The 18,463-nt window shown below is 38.4% G+C and overlaps 1 protein-coding gene across 5 annotated transcripts in view; it reads right to left on the bottom strand.

Annotated features, from left to right (window-relative positions):
• LOC582967 overlaps window positions 1–18,463 on the bottom strand; it is a 72,205-nt gene that overhangs the window by 21,300 nt on the left and 32,442 nt on the right. For 4 of the 5 annotated variants that reach the window (XM_030980817.1, XM_030980820.1, XM_030980821.1 and 1 more), the window contains exon 5: window positions 4,049–4,054. The exons of the other annotated variant lie outside the window; for it this stretch is intronic. In XM_030980817.1, the coding sequence (XP_030836677.1) occupies window positions 4,049–4,054 (6 nt within the window). The remainder of the gene's footprint in view (window positions 1–4,048; window positions 4,055–18,463) is intronic. 5 annotated transcript variants of the gene reach the window in all.

Here is an 18,463-nt window from a genome sequence, read left to right as displayed (position 1 = left end):
CTTCCATCTTCACAATGATTGAGCAGGCACGGAAAGTTTTGGAGTATTCTCGCAATCCACGTGCGACTCGAGGATTCCGTTTGATGGCGGAGCGCGGATGGGTAAAAGAAAAGAAGGTAGGTAAACAAGTACCCAGACAGTCTGGCGCCATCGTAGACATGACGTGTCATCATGCATTAAATATCTAGGCAGATTGGCAACACTTTCAAATACAGCAGCGCACTCCCAAACAAGTGGTGTACGATTTCAATTCTTACTCAGTGGTTAACATCAAGTTTTTATTTTCTTCTCCCCTTTTTTTACTTCTTTTCAACTCCTTTCGGAATAATATCTGACTCTTTCGCCGCTTTTGAGGACTTGTTACTCATAGCTTGCATGACCTGCTGTTTGGAGGGAGGCATGGCTTTGAAAGCTTGGTGCATCATCAAATTCCCAGGTGTAAATTCCTATCTGAGCGATTTTCATTCATTCATTCAGTCTTGCACCTTGCCGGTGTAAAAATAAAAAAAGAGGACCAATTCATTTCTTTGAGTAAAGTCTCCATAACTGATGCTTGATCTCCCCTATGCATTTTTCTCTTCAAAATCTTCTCACTTTTATTTTTCTCTTCATTTTTTTTAAACATTAATTTCTCATCTTGACTATACATCCTCAAAAATAAAGCACTATTCAGCATCATCCAATCAAATTATGTAAAATAAAAGATGAATGAATTTCCCCCTAAAGTAGAAAGCACATCCTTACATTGAACGTCTGTTGTATTAGGGCGTTAAACACACTGCACCCAAAGGAAAATAGCTTCTAATTTTCTTGTCATAAATCATCAAAAATGTTAAATTCTTTTAATAAGCTCAAGAGTCGAATTACACAGAGAGAAATGAAATATTGCCAATACATCTCTTTCAAAACCTCCCAATGAACACATCATTTATTACAATCATCCAACTTTTCACAGCTGAGTTGATAATAAGCCATGGGGATAATCGCTGTTGCTAAGCAACGCAGCATTGCCCAGACATTTTGATCCCGCCTGAATGCTTTCAGGTGAGAGGCAATTGCCAATTTACTGATTACATACACAATAATTTGGAATGAGACGGCATGTTTTCCATTCCTCAAAATCCAGACGCTGTCTGTCGTAGGTAATGCAAACATAGGCTTAAAGGCATTCTTTAACAATGTTTCAGTTTTACAAATCTGAGATGCATGGCCCTACATGTTATCAGTGTCTGTGTTAAGGTGGAATATTGAAGCCCTATAAAAAAACTGCACTTCAAAATGATCATGAAGTGCTTCAAAAAAGTAAAAATTTTGAGTGACCGGTTTTACTATACTCATTTTCCTGATAGACTGTAGTGTTATAAAAACCTTTGGGAAGACGTTTTTTGAAATTTCTAATTCCAATCATAAATATCTTGATAATCAAACAGGGGATCTGCTTGTAAAAGTCATGGGATTCCTGACTGACCTAAAGGTTTATAATTATGATTGAAGCATGAGATAAATCCAGGATTTTTCTTAGAATCTGAGGCAAAGATACCCAATCCCCTTAACAGTCGTTTTGTTCCCTACCTTACACATGTTTTCTTTGTGTGTGTACTCGGCTGGCAAGGGTTCGATGTAGGCAATTAAAATTTGATTAACCTACTAGCACGCTTTGGCGGGGGAGGTGGAAAACCAATAAAATTCTATTGTAGCCTGCTTAATTCATATCTAAAGAAGATAGCTTACAGATAGATGCATTTATGGCTGATTGTTCCTGTGCTGGTGTTTTGTGTGCAAGTGTTCCACCCACAGACAATTTAAAACATTTTTATAAGATCAAATAATAGCCACATGTGCACGAATGACTTGTGATTTTCGTGGCCACAGGAAGTCTGATATATGGCTGTAAGTCTGAGTGGTGCTTTCTCGTCAAAATTTTCCCGTCAAATTAATTTAGCACTCCTTCCATGAATATAGAATAAAATTAGAGAAATAATATGGTTGGAAAACGTGATACATGCACACCTATACACTAACCCTTACCCAAATCCTTATCCTCTACTCTCTTCAAAAAATAGATTTATCACTGATGAGAATCTTATGGAGGGTGAAAATAGTGCTTTCTCTCTAAAAATGAATTGATATTTACTTCTAGACAAGTGATCACTGACATGACTCCTGCTGGAGTGAAAACTGAGTGAAAAATTCACTTTTTTTCTTTTTAATGAGTAACCCCATTCTAATTATTGCGGTTAATACCCTTATTCTATTCCTTATCCTTATCCTCACCCTATTTGTCATCGTGATCCTAACCCTTAATCCTAAACCCTAATCTTTAACCTAGAATTGGTGAGCACAATCATCACTGTTTGCCTTTAAAACCTGTCTGCATTAGTTTGGCCAGGGGGGGGGGGGGACTAGACCTCCCTGCAAGATCACTGACAGGTGGTTATCTCATCAAATCAGCTCTCAATTAACATAAGCAAAAGAGGATCATGGGGAACAATGGTCACCGATTAGGCATTGTTTGCTATATAAAGGGCGCAAGTAGCTATAAGTAGTGCAGTGGGCTTTAATTTTAAGTTTAAGCAATAATAAGCCTCACACTCCTATTGGCTCCGACTAGAATCATCCGTTTCCTAAAGCCTATCCCTGTACCTTGGTACTATCCACATTAAAGCAAGGTTTAACAATGTTTCCAGTTTTGCAAATCTGAGATGCATGGCCCTAAGTGTTATCAGTGTTTGTGATATGGTGTAATATTGCAGACCTGAAAAATTGCACTTCAAAATGATCATGAAGTGCCTCAAAAAAGTAAAAATCTTTGAGTGAGCTGTTTATACCGGTAATCATTTTCCCAAATAGACTAGTGTTATAAAAATCGTTTGGAAAAAGTTTTTTGAAATTTTGAATTTCAATAATAAATATCTTGATAATCAGACAGGTGATCGGCTTGTAAATGTCATGGGAATCCTGACTTACCTGAAGGTTTATAATTATGATTGCAGCATGAGCTTAATCCAGGATTTTGTTTAGAATCTGAGGCGAAGATACCCAATCCCTTTAAAATATAATTGGTCTGAGCGTGTGCACTCTAATATTCTTGAGGCCATCACAGATCAGGCACAGCTAGCTAGGCCCTAGAGTCAAACCAGCAGATTGGTGACCATATCTTGAGCACTTCCAGGGTGCCTCAATTATGAGATTGAATATTGAGATATTATACCCGTCCAGGTGCTTCTCTTTGGCTTGATTTCATTGATCAAGTACGCTACACCATCACTCAATCATTGACTATGATTGGGAGCAAGAGGGCTCCAAAAAAGGTGGCAACATTCAACGGAAATGTGATGTAAATGATATCAGGCCGAGCAGCACAATTTTAAGTGGCTGAAATTTGACGTTTTAGACAGTTTCATTGCTTGGAAAGATATAATGGGTGAGATCAATCCGACAGAAATCCCATTGCATTGAATTCACACGTAAGAGACTTCTATCAAAATATTTTTCTGAATATCAAAGGAAAAGTCTATGATTACTACAAAACACTACAAAAAGATTCAACTAACATCAAAATTCCAAATAAAAGTGCTAGAAACATGAAGAGAATTTGGTAACAAATAAACGAATATATTTTGACAATGACAACATGCAAGATGGAAGTATCAAAGTGAACATCGATGAATAATTGAAATGAATGGCATGCATAATTTATTGAGAAACCGAGATAGATAGTTCCTACAAAATAATAAAATAATGATGATAAATGGCTTGAATTTGAGTTTCAATCGATCAAAATAAGACACTCAACAAAGAAATAGAAAACTATATGACAAACTGATCAATAGTAAATAATTTCTGAAAAGCAAAACAAAAATAGCCAATTAAAAAGAAACATCAACAATAATGAATATTTAAACAACCATATCATCCAACTTTGAATATAAGCAAAATACAGAAATAACATAAAGATAGAGAACAAAACAACAACAAATATGTAGCAAAATAGTCAAGCATCGTCACAAATTTTCACAGACTAAAATTAATTTCATCACATTGTTACCTTTCTCTGTGCGACATGATAAGAGAAAAAAATGAATGGAAATAAAGGAGAAAAAAATATTAGTTTTAATATGCCGAGTATTTTGAAGTTTGCACTATATTAAGGAATACTCGTAAGCCAGGGTAATGATATGATTGCACGGCCCTCTATGGGACAAACATTAACACTGATGAGGCTACCCTGGGTAAACAAGACATGTTATTATTATTATTATTATTATTATTATTATTATGTTATTAGAGGAGATATCATTAGTTAAAGCATATAATGCAGGTTTATACTTTTAAACATTTAATTCTAGATAAAATGAAGTAATCTGAAAAAAACATGCTGCAATCATAATGACAAAGAAATAAAGGCTATTTTATCCTTGTTTGAAACATAAAAATCCAAATTGGCTCCATAAAATATAAGCTTCAGCATTTATAATTGATATTACAGAAAAATTCATTGGTACACTTTTTAGAGTGGAAAATTACCTCTCTACGTATTCAGACCTACAAATGTAAGAGCAAGTAAATCAACACCTATTTATCAAGTTTTAATGTCAATCGAATCTCAGCATGTCTGCTTATAATATTTAAAAAAATAGAAGCCAAAACATATCGTCTTATAGAACAGAAATTAAAATCAGTATTCAGAAAGAAAAAAATATTTGTTAAAGCATTTTTCACTTGCATCATACAAAAACATAACACAAGGTTTAACCCCTTGATTGCAGTAACCGATTGTACCCTGTGTTAAGCCTATGACAATGAGAGAATTCGGCTGTGAGCAGGTTAATATAGGTATTCAAGTTGAAGTATATGCATGAATTAAGCCTTGTGCTAGCTCAACAGGTAGCTATACTCAAATAAAGCGATATTATTAACACTCCATGCACGCACCAACACCACTTGCATTCGCGTACACACATCGATGCAGACAGTGCGGTATGAAAGGAAGGAAAATGTCTTGCGCCGAATGTAAAGCTTGTAAAAAGCACGACACCCAAACAATAATGGCCGCCGACTAGCAAGAAGTCTGGAACTACGCACGCCACATAAAGCGACGTATGGCGATGTTTTCCAGTTGTATATACAGACATACCTAAGGTGGGCCTCATCAGCTCGCTTCTGCTTTATTGAGCCTGAGCAGTCTACAGTGGGTATATGTTAATTACTATACACAAAGGATGCTTAATATGTCTCTCTGCTATAGAGATGGGGGTTACCGTGGGTTACGGTGACAAATTAATGGACTACTTCGCCACACCAAGGCCACTATCATCATCAATTCTGTTCTCATGTAGAGTATTATTGATGCATGTAGATATAGTGGAGAAAAGTCCATTAAATTTTGGGTAGCGCATTAAAATAGTTGGTTCTACAGTGACCACAACAACCAGAACATGATGGGGATTGGTAGAAGATGTGCTTTAGAAGTAGTGTGTCTCTCCTCATCACACACTCTCCCTCTTTCTCTAGCCCCCACTCTCTCTACATATCTCTCTCTCTCTCTCTCTCTCCTTTCTCTTTTTCCTTTCTTTATCTTTCATGTGTTTGATTAATAGACAGCTAACTACCCGCTACCCCATCTCAAATTTTCTAGAAGTACACACACCTTTGTAAATACATTAATTTCTCCTGTTGTTTTTTTCCATTCTCCTCTCTATCTATCTCTCTCTCTCTCTCTCTCTCTCTCTCCATCTCTCTCTTTCTCTATCTGTTTCTCTATCTATCTACATCCCTGTCTATCTGTCATGAGCAGCATCCATGTCATTCCAACATATAAGAATGTCTTTCAACAGATCAAAGCAAGGATCACTCTACGACTACAATACAAAACTGACACGCAGCGCATGGCAGCCATTTTGCCTTTTCGATCACCACACTCCTCCACACATGCCGATACTGCACGTAGCCACGTCCACCTCCACTCTCAAAGAAACAACATACGACACAGGCAAAACATGTGAGACGGATAATAATAAACGCAAGTTACCTCTGCTCCCGGATGCCTCTTGGATGCCCTCTGTCTCCTCACTGTGGCACATTAAGAATTCTACCAGCACCACATCGTCAATAACACCATCCCATTATCTTTATCATCATACGCCGTGCTACGCCACACACCACCTCCTCACCAGAAAAAAAAGACGTGCTCGCCTGGCTCAGACACAGAATGCATGCAATTGAAAATAGCCAGCACAGGCCAAATTTATTGACTACTGTTTTCCGCCTGGGTATATCCTTGGGTATATCTTAACGGAAAACATTACGGTGTGATGAGGCTGGCTGGCTATTTCCAGGCTCCAGCCTTGTGGAGGGCCCCTATCGTCAGCAGTAATAATGGTTGGACAGCTACGTCAATGCAAAGGTGGCAAGGTTCATATAACTATCGTGGCAACTGTATTAAAAAGCTGAGAAATCTATACCTAAGATTGTTGTCTTTCTCTCACTGTCTCCTCTCTCTAGATCTTCTCCCTTGTTTCTCTTTTTACTCCCTCTCTCTATTTGACACTTTCGCTACCACTCACTTTTACAGTGCTCTTTTTCTTTTAAATCCCCAATATTCTCTACTCTTTCTTCATCCATTCTCCCCTCTGTTCCTTTACCATTTCCTACAAATTAATCCTCTCTTTCTAGATTTATATGTTAAATTTTTCTTATGCTTCCTTCCAGATATTTCATGCCTTGAAGTTTGAGCTACAGGCTTCCCCCTCTCTACCTTGTTACTTCGCCTAAACTTACAAATATCTTTGTTTCTTCAAATCTCTTGTTAATTAATTCAATTTTAGATCTATTACAGGACCTCTAATGTTTTAAAAGGCATTTCATTTCCTGTTCTTTTTTAATTTAATTTTATAGCTTTAAAAAATGATTTCTATAGACTTTCTTGTGTTGATGATTTTGTGATCTCTGTCTGAAATAAAATATGTGGTTCTTTTGGGTTCCTCCCTAGTTTTGTCACATGATTTAGACTTGAGATAAAAATATATGATAAATTGCGACTGACTTGAAAACCTTATTTTGCCTTCAGAGACAAGAAAATGATTGATAAACCTGAATAATTCAGAATAAAACTAAAAAGTACATGCTATCATATTTACTTGCCCTTTTCTTTATTTCTCTATAACAGTTAGATAGAAAACTAGGGACCTGTGGTTGATCTCAAGTTCATCCACCTCATTTACATCTTAGTGAAAATTCATTGGCAATGATCCCCAGGGGTTGAACCATTCTATGAATATTCATGAGGTTAACAGGACATCATCACTAAGAGATTTGTTTTTATAATGGATGAGGAATGGTAGTGACCATAAAAAAATGGAACATAATGCTCACTTTCTTTTCTTGTACATACATCTGTGATGGATATCCTTGAATAATTCAGAATAAACCTTTACAATATAGGCTTTCAAATCTATTTTTCATTTTCCTCATCCTGCCAACGGACCTGGGGTTGATCTAGAGTTCATCCATGGATGTCATTTACATCTTTACGAAACAACTCATTGGCAATGCTCCCCGGGGGGTATAATCACCAATGAATATTCATGAGGTTAAGAGAACATCATCACTAAGAGCAGTAACTGTTGGAAGTCTTGTCCACGGATTGTTTTATGATGCATGAAGTAAGATGGAAAGATTCATTAAGAGAGTATATATATGTTCACCCCCTGGCTATGAATATAAATATGGTCAGTCATCCCAAATTATTCTTGATGTAGTACTCTGGCAATTTGAGTCCCTCTCTGTCTCTCTCTATCCCTCCGTCTCTGTCTCTCTCAGTACATTACAGACTACTTTTTTTTCTTCATCGTAATACATCACTGGGTGTTACTCGTGATGCATAATTATTATTAATGACCAAAAGCCTGTAAGACCCTCACACATTTATAATTGACTTGCGCTTTCAGTGAAAATTCTTTTCTCAATTTTGTTATTGTGTTTCTATATTCTGTTTCCTTTACTTATCAGCTATTTTCTTCTAAACCGCTTAGAGGCAATTTGCAATTTGCGGTATACAAATATCTTATTATTATTATTATTATATTACTTGTTCTCACATTTTCTCTTTCTTTATGTCTCTTCATAAATATTAGCTGTCTGTTTCTTTTACCATAATATAACGAACATTTTGTGTTTTAAAGTTTCATTCTAAATATCTAAAAATAAAAAAAATTCTGCAGTTATTACAAATCGGTTGCAAAAGAGTATCCATCTAATTATCATCATCCTGATCATGATATTGCCTTCATCTTACAGAAGATTAGAGCTAGACCAGAGTGAGGTTACCCAAACATAATTGTCTCACAACATCATCACAAGACCATTCAGGACAGCTACAATCCAGGACAGTTACCCTTAAAAAGGGTTCATCGGGCTTCTCTCAATACCAGGGGCATTGTTCAATTTTCAGAATGGGGGTGGGATGGAGGGCCCATGAGCTCTTGCCTCCTACCACTGGAGACGAGAAGCTAGACCAGAGTAAGGTTAACCTAAAGGGCGCTTTTCTCACATCATCATTACAGGGCTATGATAGAGTCAGGACATCTACCTGTTCTGACCTTTTACAAAAGGTTTCACCAGGCTTCATTCATACGAGGGGCGTCTATCCACTTTCAGGATGAGGGAGGGGCACATTGAATGGGAGTATGCACTTAATCACAAGGGAGAGGGGGGGGGGGGGGTATGATTGCCATATCGTATCATAAGTTACTGCCCTCCTGGTTCCAAACAGAAAATAGTACCATAGAGAGTCAAATCCTTTAGGGATGTTTTGAAACAGGTTCTGAAATAAGACAAAATTGGAGCAATGCTTATCTTTACACTCTGTGAACCAGAAGGATACACGGTTGCTTACTGTCACATTATTCTGCAACAAAAAATTCAACTTGTTTTATTGTCTGCTTTGCTGTGAATTTTCTTTCATGAATACAAGAATGTGTCATTGTCAAGCAGAGTGTAAACAGGAGATCACTTGCATGAAATATCTTAAATTTACGGTAAAAATCATTCTGCCTCTAGATAGACTAAATCTAAGAGATAATACAAACTAAAAAGAAACCCAAATTAACAGCTCCAACTTTAGAGCTAACCGGCCCTGAAAAAATTGTCTCATATTACAAAGGGAGTAGAATATATAGCGATGATGTGGGTTGAATGAAGACGGAAAAGTATGACTGCTTTAAGGTTTAATCATCTTATATATCCAATGGCTACGGGGAGGATTACCCGTATCTATGGTATCTCATAGGCACAAATCTAATGTGATGATAGCCCTATAACTGCACCTCCATGCCCATCAGGTATAAAGGAGAGATGAAAATCAATTTCCCCGTCGCGCTGGAAGCGACGTTACATTCGTGTCGTCTGGGGTTTTGTTATGACAGCCTACATGGGATCTACTGCTGAGAGCCAGAAGGGCATGAACTTACCCCCCTTTATTACAGACATAACGCCCTTTTAGCTGTCGAGAGAGGAGATATTGGACAGGTAAGCATTCCGGATATAAGCTTCTTACATGGGGCAGGATATATATGTTTCAAACCTGCCATGGATAATGCAATTACATGATTAAGGACACCATACTATCGGACTTAAACCTCATAATCTTATTTAGAGATGAAGATATGTTCAGCTGGAGGAAGTATTTTATTTCCACAATCTCATTAATGGATTGAAAATGTTTCCTCACTGGTATGTTTCAGTCATGCTACTTTCCCTTGAAGCATGCAGTCACATGAGAGAGAGAGAGAGAGAGAGAGAGAGAGAGAGAGAGAGAGAGAGAGAGAGAGAGAGAATAAAGTGTGATGTGATGAAGAAATATTTTTTATGAAAGGCAATCATAAATGCCTCAAGAAAGTGTGAATGGGAGTGGAAGAGAGGGCAAAGAGGTAAAAATAAAGTGGAAATAAAGAGGGAGAAAGAAAGCTTCACCACAAATTTTTCTTAACAACATTTAAGCTTTGTCAATGCTACTCAGATGAATAATACATTACTTCTCCAAAATGAGTATCATTGCCTTTATACTCGCGGCAGTCTTAGTAAGAAAATAAAAGCTTTATCGCAAATTGCAATTCAACAAAACATTCTCTTCCTCAAAACTCGAAAATGTAAAATTTGAGCAAACATTCCTTTTAACAAAATGTGTTTTCTTGTTCCTCGTGAATAAGGGGGGAATCCTGTTTTCCCCCTTTTCTTGTCTCATAATCTGAAGTCAATGACCACCTTGGTAGCTTTTAACCTAGGCTGGCCTCTCAAGCCACAACTTCATCCATTATTCAAAGAATATTGATGGAGCATGTGGCTCGACTAGGATAACGTGTTGTCCGAAATCTCAATGTGCAGCATTTAATCCAAATGTAACTTGACTTGCTTTAGCTATGACAGGGAAAGGGAAATAAGCTAGATCTAGACAGCAGAGATGTTCAAGACATTAATTATGGTTATTGTTTGCATACAAAATGAGGGTGGGGTGGGGCTCGGCGGGATGGGTGGGGTCCGGTGGGGTTGGGGTGGGGGGAGGTTAACAAAATTAAGATGTATATTGTGTTTGATATGAGTGGTTTAGCCGTTGACTGGAGATGCGAAGGTCGAGGGTTCGGATCCCGACACGGCACTAATATCCTTTGGCAAGATATTTAACCTGCACTTGCTACTCTCCACCCAGGTGTTAAATGGGTACACGGTAAGATGCGACTGTCATTGTTGGTCAAACAGTTTTTGAGCGTCAAGTAATGCCTGGCTGGAATGCTCCCCAGGGAGTGGAGATTGTGCGGGCAAGCACTGAATCCAATGACCGGGGTAATAATAATTTGTATCTAATCCATACAGGGCAAGGAGCAACCTTCTCCAGTACTAGGAGTTGGTGACAAGTCCAAGGTTTTCTGTTCAATCTCTTAACAATCTACATCCAACATTCTGGTATACCTGCTGATCAGGTCATGTTCATAGCCCTAATTGAGCCTAGAACAGACTACATATCAAGGAAAATTATCCTCTTGACATTAACCATGTTCATTACTTTCATCAAAAACAAAATTACAAATATAATAAATTACTAAAACACCTTTGAATTGCCCTTACGGATTAACTCCATGAGTTACAATCAACATCTATGATATTTTTAGCTCCAGATTTCGTAGCCTCGTGCCATTCAAACATTGATTTTTTTCCCCCCGACATCAGAGTTTTGACGGCATCAATGCAAACGGCGCTGGTGGCCCGTCTCTGGGTGCACCCATTTCCTGTGGCGATGCTACCTTTCCAATAAAAACCCCCAAACTCACATCAAGGCACTGCCAATAAAAACTGTTTTCATGCAAAGGCGTCTCAAGCATATAGTCTCCTAGGTGCGCAAGACGTAAAGGTGTGCAGACACAAAAGGTTAATTTATTCAATCGGAGCAGCGTGTGAAATTTCTCTAAGCTGTCAGACATTGGTGAGAATGGGGGTGGAAGAGGAGGTTTTGTGTTTATTCTGTTTCCTCTTCTCAAATAGCTCTTCACTTTACGATTTTCCAAAGCAAGTGTGACCTACATAATTTGCTTGATCAAAATCAATAATTTCACAATCTATATTTGATGCATCAATAGATGCATGACTGGATGCATACATCTGTCTTACTGTAAAATGTTCAGATCTGCATCTACATATCAAAGTGTCTCCTTTGCATCATTAGAAACTATTCTAATATAACCACCAGCCTGAATGAGACAAAAGTCAAACTTTTATTGACATGTTTCCTAAAGATTTTCTGGAAGGTTCCCCTGGACTACAAGACGCAAATCAAAGGTATGTCTCCAATACATGATGTCAACATAATGCCTTTTTTTAAATATAAAGCATAAGCATCACATGCAATAAGATTTAATATTGATAACGGGAGCATGTTATTACTGACAAATACATTAATCTAGCACAGGGAAAGCAGGAAGTCAAGATATCCTTAATTACATTGCAAGGGAAAACCATTCATCAAAGCAAGATGCCATTTTCTTGCCCTTTTTCTGGACCCCTCTGGCCTAGCACTGGCTTGTCAATTATAATGGATTATGCTGCATCTAAATAGCAATATCATTTTTGTGTATCCATTTCTTGTATGTGAATCAGTATACACCCCATCAGTCGCCCCAACTAATAAGGATTAGGCGATCCCCAATATATTAATGGGGGACGAGATGACAAGAGGGGCTGATTAACATGGCACGGAGTATGGCAGCAAGATATAGAGGAGATATACATATATGAGGAGAAGGAAGGTAAAAATACATAAGAAGGGGAATTGGGTAAGAGAGAAAAGAGTAAAAGCTAATAGAACTAGAGCAAGGAATTTAAGAAGAGACATGGCGAGATTTAAAATAAAAATAAGAGAGTGAGAGAAAGAGAGAGAGAGAGAGAGAGAGAGAGGGACAGAGAAACAGAGAGAGAGAGAGAGAGAGAGAGAAAGACAAAGTGAGAGAGAGAGAGAGTGAGAGAAAGAGAGACAGAGTGAGAGAGAGAGGGCGACAAAGAGAGAGAGAGAGAGGGAGAGAGAGAGAGAGAGAGATAGACAGACAGAGACAGACAGAGTGTGTGAGAGAGAGAGGTGAGGGTTAGGAAAATATTGATCATATCAAGAATAATGACTTTTATGCCAAATTTAGATGGTAATAATGAGGCCTAGATAATTTTCATTTGTTGATAAACATCATGAACAAATATCCAACCCTCAAAATCACTGGTAACTATCAATTCTTGTCAGCCTTAATTAAGAATCACAGTTGTTATGTGCCTTTACCCACGCATGATGATTAAAAACAACCATATGGTACCAGACTGGCCTGGGAACAACATTTCTAATAAACTCTTGTGATGAATGTTGGTGTACCCCTATTTCTTCTACCTGTGCCCCACGAACACCTTTCCTCATCTGTCTCCCGCCTCGCAATGCCGTCTCAAGGTGCACGAAAACACCTCATCTAACTCGCTCATGATTATTCATGACGGTGGCGAAAGGGCTTTTAGCGCTTCTTGTTTTACCTGCCGCCGACGTCTCCTACTGTCAACCAATATGTCTGTCAATTTTTTCCTTCCCTCCGTTTTTTATCTTCCTTCACCGTCGCCCCTCGCAAAACAACTCTCTCAGGTTGCTCCTAGGAAAAAAAACCAAGGAGAGGGCCGCCCCTGCTGGCCCCTGAGTAGATTCAAGAGATTCCCTAGCGAGATGGCGAGATTATGGGTTATGTCGTTCTTCTTACTTTTACAGCTGTTAATTTCACCGGTTTCCTCTCCTAGCTGTATCCAGGAGTTTCACCTCCCCCTTCCCTGTATCTCTCTTTGGAGGGTCAAGTTTCAACATCGACTAAGAACTTTCAATATCCTATCTAATTAGAGGGAAGATGAGAATCAATGCAGAATAATGGCCGTCCAGAGCAGATGCAAAGGTAGATGAACGCCTCAACGTTTCCTTACAGGTTGGCTTTGGTCGGATGTATTGAGTCATCGAGCTGTCCAAACATATTTCCTTTAACTACAAGAGGGCGCTATTTCAGGTAATTTAGCAGTCCCCATGCAGAGGTGTTAGATTGCTATGGAAAGAATCAATAACACGTCGTACTTGATTCAAGGGCATTTTTGTTGTTGTTGTTTGTATTCTTGTTTTCTGTTGTTATCACAAGGAAATAATCAATTTGACTTTATTTCTTTTAAATTTTTTCTCAGGTTTGGTTCATGTCAAAATCAGAGGTGAAGATTGTACTTTCTATAGAGTTCATGAGGACATGATAACCTTAATTCAATGATGACTAGCTATCAAACCAATTCCGATTGGGTCCAATTTCAACTGGTCGTTTGCAAAAAATATCTTTCAAAATGATATAACTCTAAAGTTAACTCAACTATTTTCTACAAACCTACGGATATTTCCTTTCTCACTTTTCCGATAAAGTGTTTCCCTTTTCCTTGCCTCGGCAGGATTGAATTCCTTTTACCATTAGCGATCAAGGATGGGATATACTTATAACACTCTTTGATAAGAGACATTTATTCTGGGAAAAGCCCCCAGGTATATAGATTTGTTAAAGCCTCATAATATGTTAATAGTGATTAGGAAAGCCGTCCTCTAATGCAGAGAGGAGCATCGGTATATAAGAGCTCTAAATTGGCAGGAATCTACCAAGCAACAAATCCCTGGCACGAGGTGTCGAGAAAGACAAGAAGAGGAAAGTTGTTTGCTTGCACACCTGCAGTGGTGACGTAAGGTGAACGACACGCAAAACATTACCCCGGAGGTGCGTGAGGGGCTTACCGACGGGGCGACAGCGCTAACTTGTCAGGATAACGCAACGTGAGAGAATCGTTCGCCACGAGAAGCGTCTTCGGTGATCAGTCACGGTAACGCATACCTGTCCTCGACTGATGCGATGATGGAAGAGGGGATTAAAAGACGCTGATCTTGAATGGATCTCTCTAATGAAATACAATGTTTTCTCTTTTCTTTCCCTCCTAAAGACGGCCTGCCTGCTTTTCCCTCCTTATAGAATACCTTTTCTAACCATGCATCAACAACACACAGAGGAAAAGACAGGAATTGAAAATGAAAAGATTCGCTTTTCCAAAGTTCCTCCATATCATCTGTTCTGAACCAGGAGGGCGTTAACTCTGTTTTAGAGTACACATGCTTTTAATGCCCTTCTGATTCCAATCAGACGATATTTAAATGCAAATGCCTTCCTCTACACAACACACCCACACCCAATCGAAGCAGATGAATGCTAAGAAAGATAACGCTATAGTTTTTATCTCCTTCATGTTCTATGAGCATTACGGAAACATGCTAGGAAGAATCTTGAATTCCCATCATATCGATAATAGCGTGTGCTCTGAATTGTCTCTATAATCTTCCATTTTCAAATGTCACTGTATTATTAATCAGTATTTCCCCTCCCAAATGCTGCATATTTCTTTATCCCCACATCCTGCTGTATATGCTCTCAATACAATATAAAATCTCTTTCTCTACCTATCATGTATGTATAATTGGTGTTTTTGTATTTCCATGTATTCTATATCAAATTATCTGTCAGACCATTTCTTGCCAGGTCTCTAACATTCCTTCCACTAGATATTCCAATTTCAAAGACAACATTTTTAGGCAAAACGTTTTGGATGATATTATCAGTCAACCAAATGTTTTTTTTTCCTCTCCATGCTCACTTGCCTTTCGACTCTTCTTTAATTCTACCACTTCATGCACATCTTGCAATACGATCCTACAAAATCCTTTGAAACCTATGAAGAACAACTGGGCCCCTTGAAACAGATCATACTTCATTCTCCTGACACACTTCTAACATTTTGAAATACCAACCAAAATCATTATCAGCCCAGAGCCAGAGGGGCGTTAACTTAAAACACTTCACACAGATCTAACATCCTTCTGGCTCTCAAAGGACAATATCTTCCTTTCAAATAAGAGAAATAGCTGGGCCCCTAAACATAGGATCCCACTTTCATCATATATTCTCTTCTTCCCTCTTTAGTACCTATAAACAATTATTAATTCATATCATGTAACAGAGGTAAAAAAAACCTTCCGCCTCTACTAACCTGAAAACAAACTTCCTTTACAAAACAGAAACAAGTGGGCCTCGATCATCCCCTTCTTCCCTCTTACCTAAACACTCGACCAACATAAAGAGAACATTGCCTCAAGCCAGGATAAGTTCCACTCCTGGGAATACCTGTCCGAACACCTTTACCCAAGCGATGCAATTACCTTGCCGGAACTACTTCAAAGTCGGAGCAGACAAAGGATTTATTCTAGAAAAACAACATTAAAGCAGTAATTTAGAGTTGTTCTAAAAATAAGGGCTCAGCATGTTTTTTCCGCCCTAAATTGACAATTATCTCGTAAGTCCACTCGCCTGAGTTTAATGATAGAATTAGATAATAATTATTGGTAATTGAGAATTGAGTATGATTGGTAATGGATAAAAGGATTACAGCAGATAAAACTGGGAAGAAAGAATTTCATAATTGGTCACTTTTTACTGTAAATATAGGTTTGATGAACCAAAAACTTTGAACACGATATTTTAAAGCGGGACTGCACAACTAGTAGCTACTTGCGCCCTCTATATAGCAAACAATGTCTAAGCGGTACCCGTTGATCCCCCATGGACCCCTTTTTCTTATGTTAATTGAGAGCTGATTTGATGAGATAACCACCTGCCAGTGACCATGCAGGGAGGTATATTCCGTCCTGGCCAAACTAGTGTAGACAGGCATTAATCTAACGTACGGTGCAGACAGGATTAAAGACATCATCCAACTTTGTAAAGACATTGGAGTAGATGCACCATATTCAAATTGTTATAATACTTATTTACTTATTTAAAAAACCTTTCTGTAAAATTAGGTTAGCTAGATAATCTAGGATGAAAAAATAACATCTGCAATCTAGTCACCCTTGCTCCTCGCCTCAAGGTATATTCAAGTATTTGAAAGAACAACAAGGTCTCAAGCAAACAAGAAAGAAGCCGGTAAAGTCCTAATAAAGTAAGTAGAGTACATCGAGTTCTACTTTCTCTCATTTCCATCTACCTGCGCAAGAGTTCCATTACCCAAGAGGACAGGTAAAATTGCAGACGCACGGCGAGACAAGAGCCTCATTATCGCTGAACGTCTAGAGTTTGGATGAGGGCCCCCAGTCGCGGGGAGGAATTCAGCCTACCTTTCCGCTTTACCTGTCTACCAGCCCCTTCCAATATGTTGGTTAATCCATCTTAAGATGCGGAACCCACTTCTCCCTGGAGATCGTTGCCTGCCTGTGTGCTCGTACGGCGTGACATTTCCAAGAGAGAATGCATCCCACCCCCGATCCTCGTATATCGTCTCGTTGTCATGGACATTGCAGTTTCAGAGGATTCTTTTTGGAGCCCTCGTCACGCCATCTGTTATGTTTCTCCTTAAGGAAGTTGAGGGAAATCACTTGAATTCATTTCCTGTCCCAAGTGGTCTGCTCACATGAAAATCAATTTCCCGGAGGGAAGATACAGGTTGGGTCCGATGCCAATTTTAGATACCATATTGAGACCTAGCTTCAACCACCCCCCCCCCCCCCCATGAGAAATTCAGATTTACTGAAACAATGCAGTATTGCCAAACTATCAATAGCAAAAACACAACCAGGCAAATAAACAGACAAACAAGAGAAAAACAACTGACACATCGGGGCACACACCTACCAAGACCTTTTGACAATACCGACAAGATTCTAGTATCCAACTGTCTCCATATTGTAACACTACTGTACAAAGAAGAAAGGCGTCTTTTATATAAATAAAAGTGCCAGGAATGCATGATACCTCCAATTGCACATATCAGCTGGATATTTTCAATCATCAACAAACTTATTTCCGTAAACTAAGATCAGACCTTACATAATGAGCGCCAAAGGTCAAAAGAAACCCGTCCAATCTATCTAATTTTGCAATCTGCGGCAGGGAATGTGTTTGGCCTTGTAGGTGATTGAGTCTTACCGGGGTCAATCGTTACGCATTCAAATATCACACCGTCTGGGGCTTATTATAAATAGATGGAATTGGCTCCATCTACTTATGGCTTTCCTCACTACCCACAATGCATCTGCAGACAATCGCGATTGGTCTCATTTCTCCACTGGTTTTTTTCATCTTCCTGCCTATACTTTTTGTTAGACACAGACCTACTGCCATCGAATAGAATCTTTAACAGTCTTCAAGAAAGAAAAGCATACTTTGATACCCATTTACAGATGTTCTATCCCATCAATAAAGCATATCATAAGCAAACTGAATTTCACAGGGAAAACAAGGTGGGTGTGAGGTAAAATAAGTTTTTGATAATTTTGCACTATAAAAAATAGCATGTAGCATGGAAATCTATAGAAAGTAGCAGTGACACTTAGAATTTTAGGTGTAAAGCAACTCTCTGCTCTTTCTAATTGAATAAATACAAGTGGAATTTATGAATAATGACATATTGTGCAACATATGCTTTGTACCAATAGACAAATATACATAAATGAAGCAAATGGGACTATATGCCTTCTATGGGGGAGGGTCCATGTCAGATGTTGAAAGCTGCATGATAATGAAAATTATAATGAAATTTGCAATCAGATAAACACACAAATGGCTCTCTACTTGATCACTAACCAGTAAAGGCAAGATTAATAAGTCTGATTATACGATTGGCAAGAACCCTCTCACAGCATTTATCAATATCTCATGATTATATTTGACATGCACCCACACACATACACAGATTTTGTTCCTTTTCCTTTTTTGTTTGTCCCTTCTGCAAGAGGGAAACAACCTTTCATGCTTTTTTTTTCCTTCTCTCCTACTGCAAATGGTATCATGATTACCAAGGAGCAGAAGAGGAATCTGAAAAATGATACGAC

The sequence above is a fragment of the Strongylocentrotus purpuratus genome, unplaced genomic scaffold (genome assembly GCF_000002235.5).
Source record: "Strongylocentrotus purpuratus isolate Spur 01 unplaced genomic scaffold, Spur_5.0 spur5_scaffold_11, whole genome shotgun sequence".
NCBI lineage: Eukaryota > Metazoa > Echinodermata > Echinoidea > Camarodonta > Strongylocentrotidae > Strongylocentrotus > Strongylocentrotus purpuratus.
This window is presented reverse-complemented; position numbering and strand designations above follow the sequence as displayed.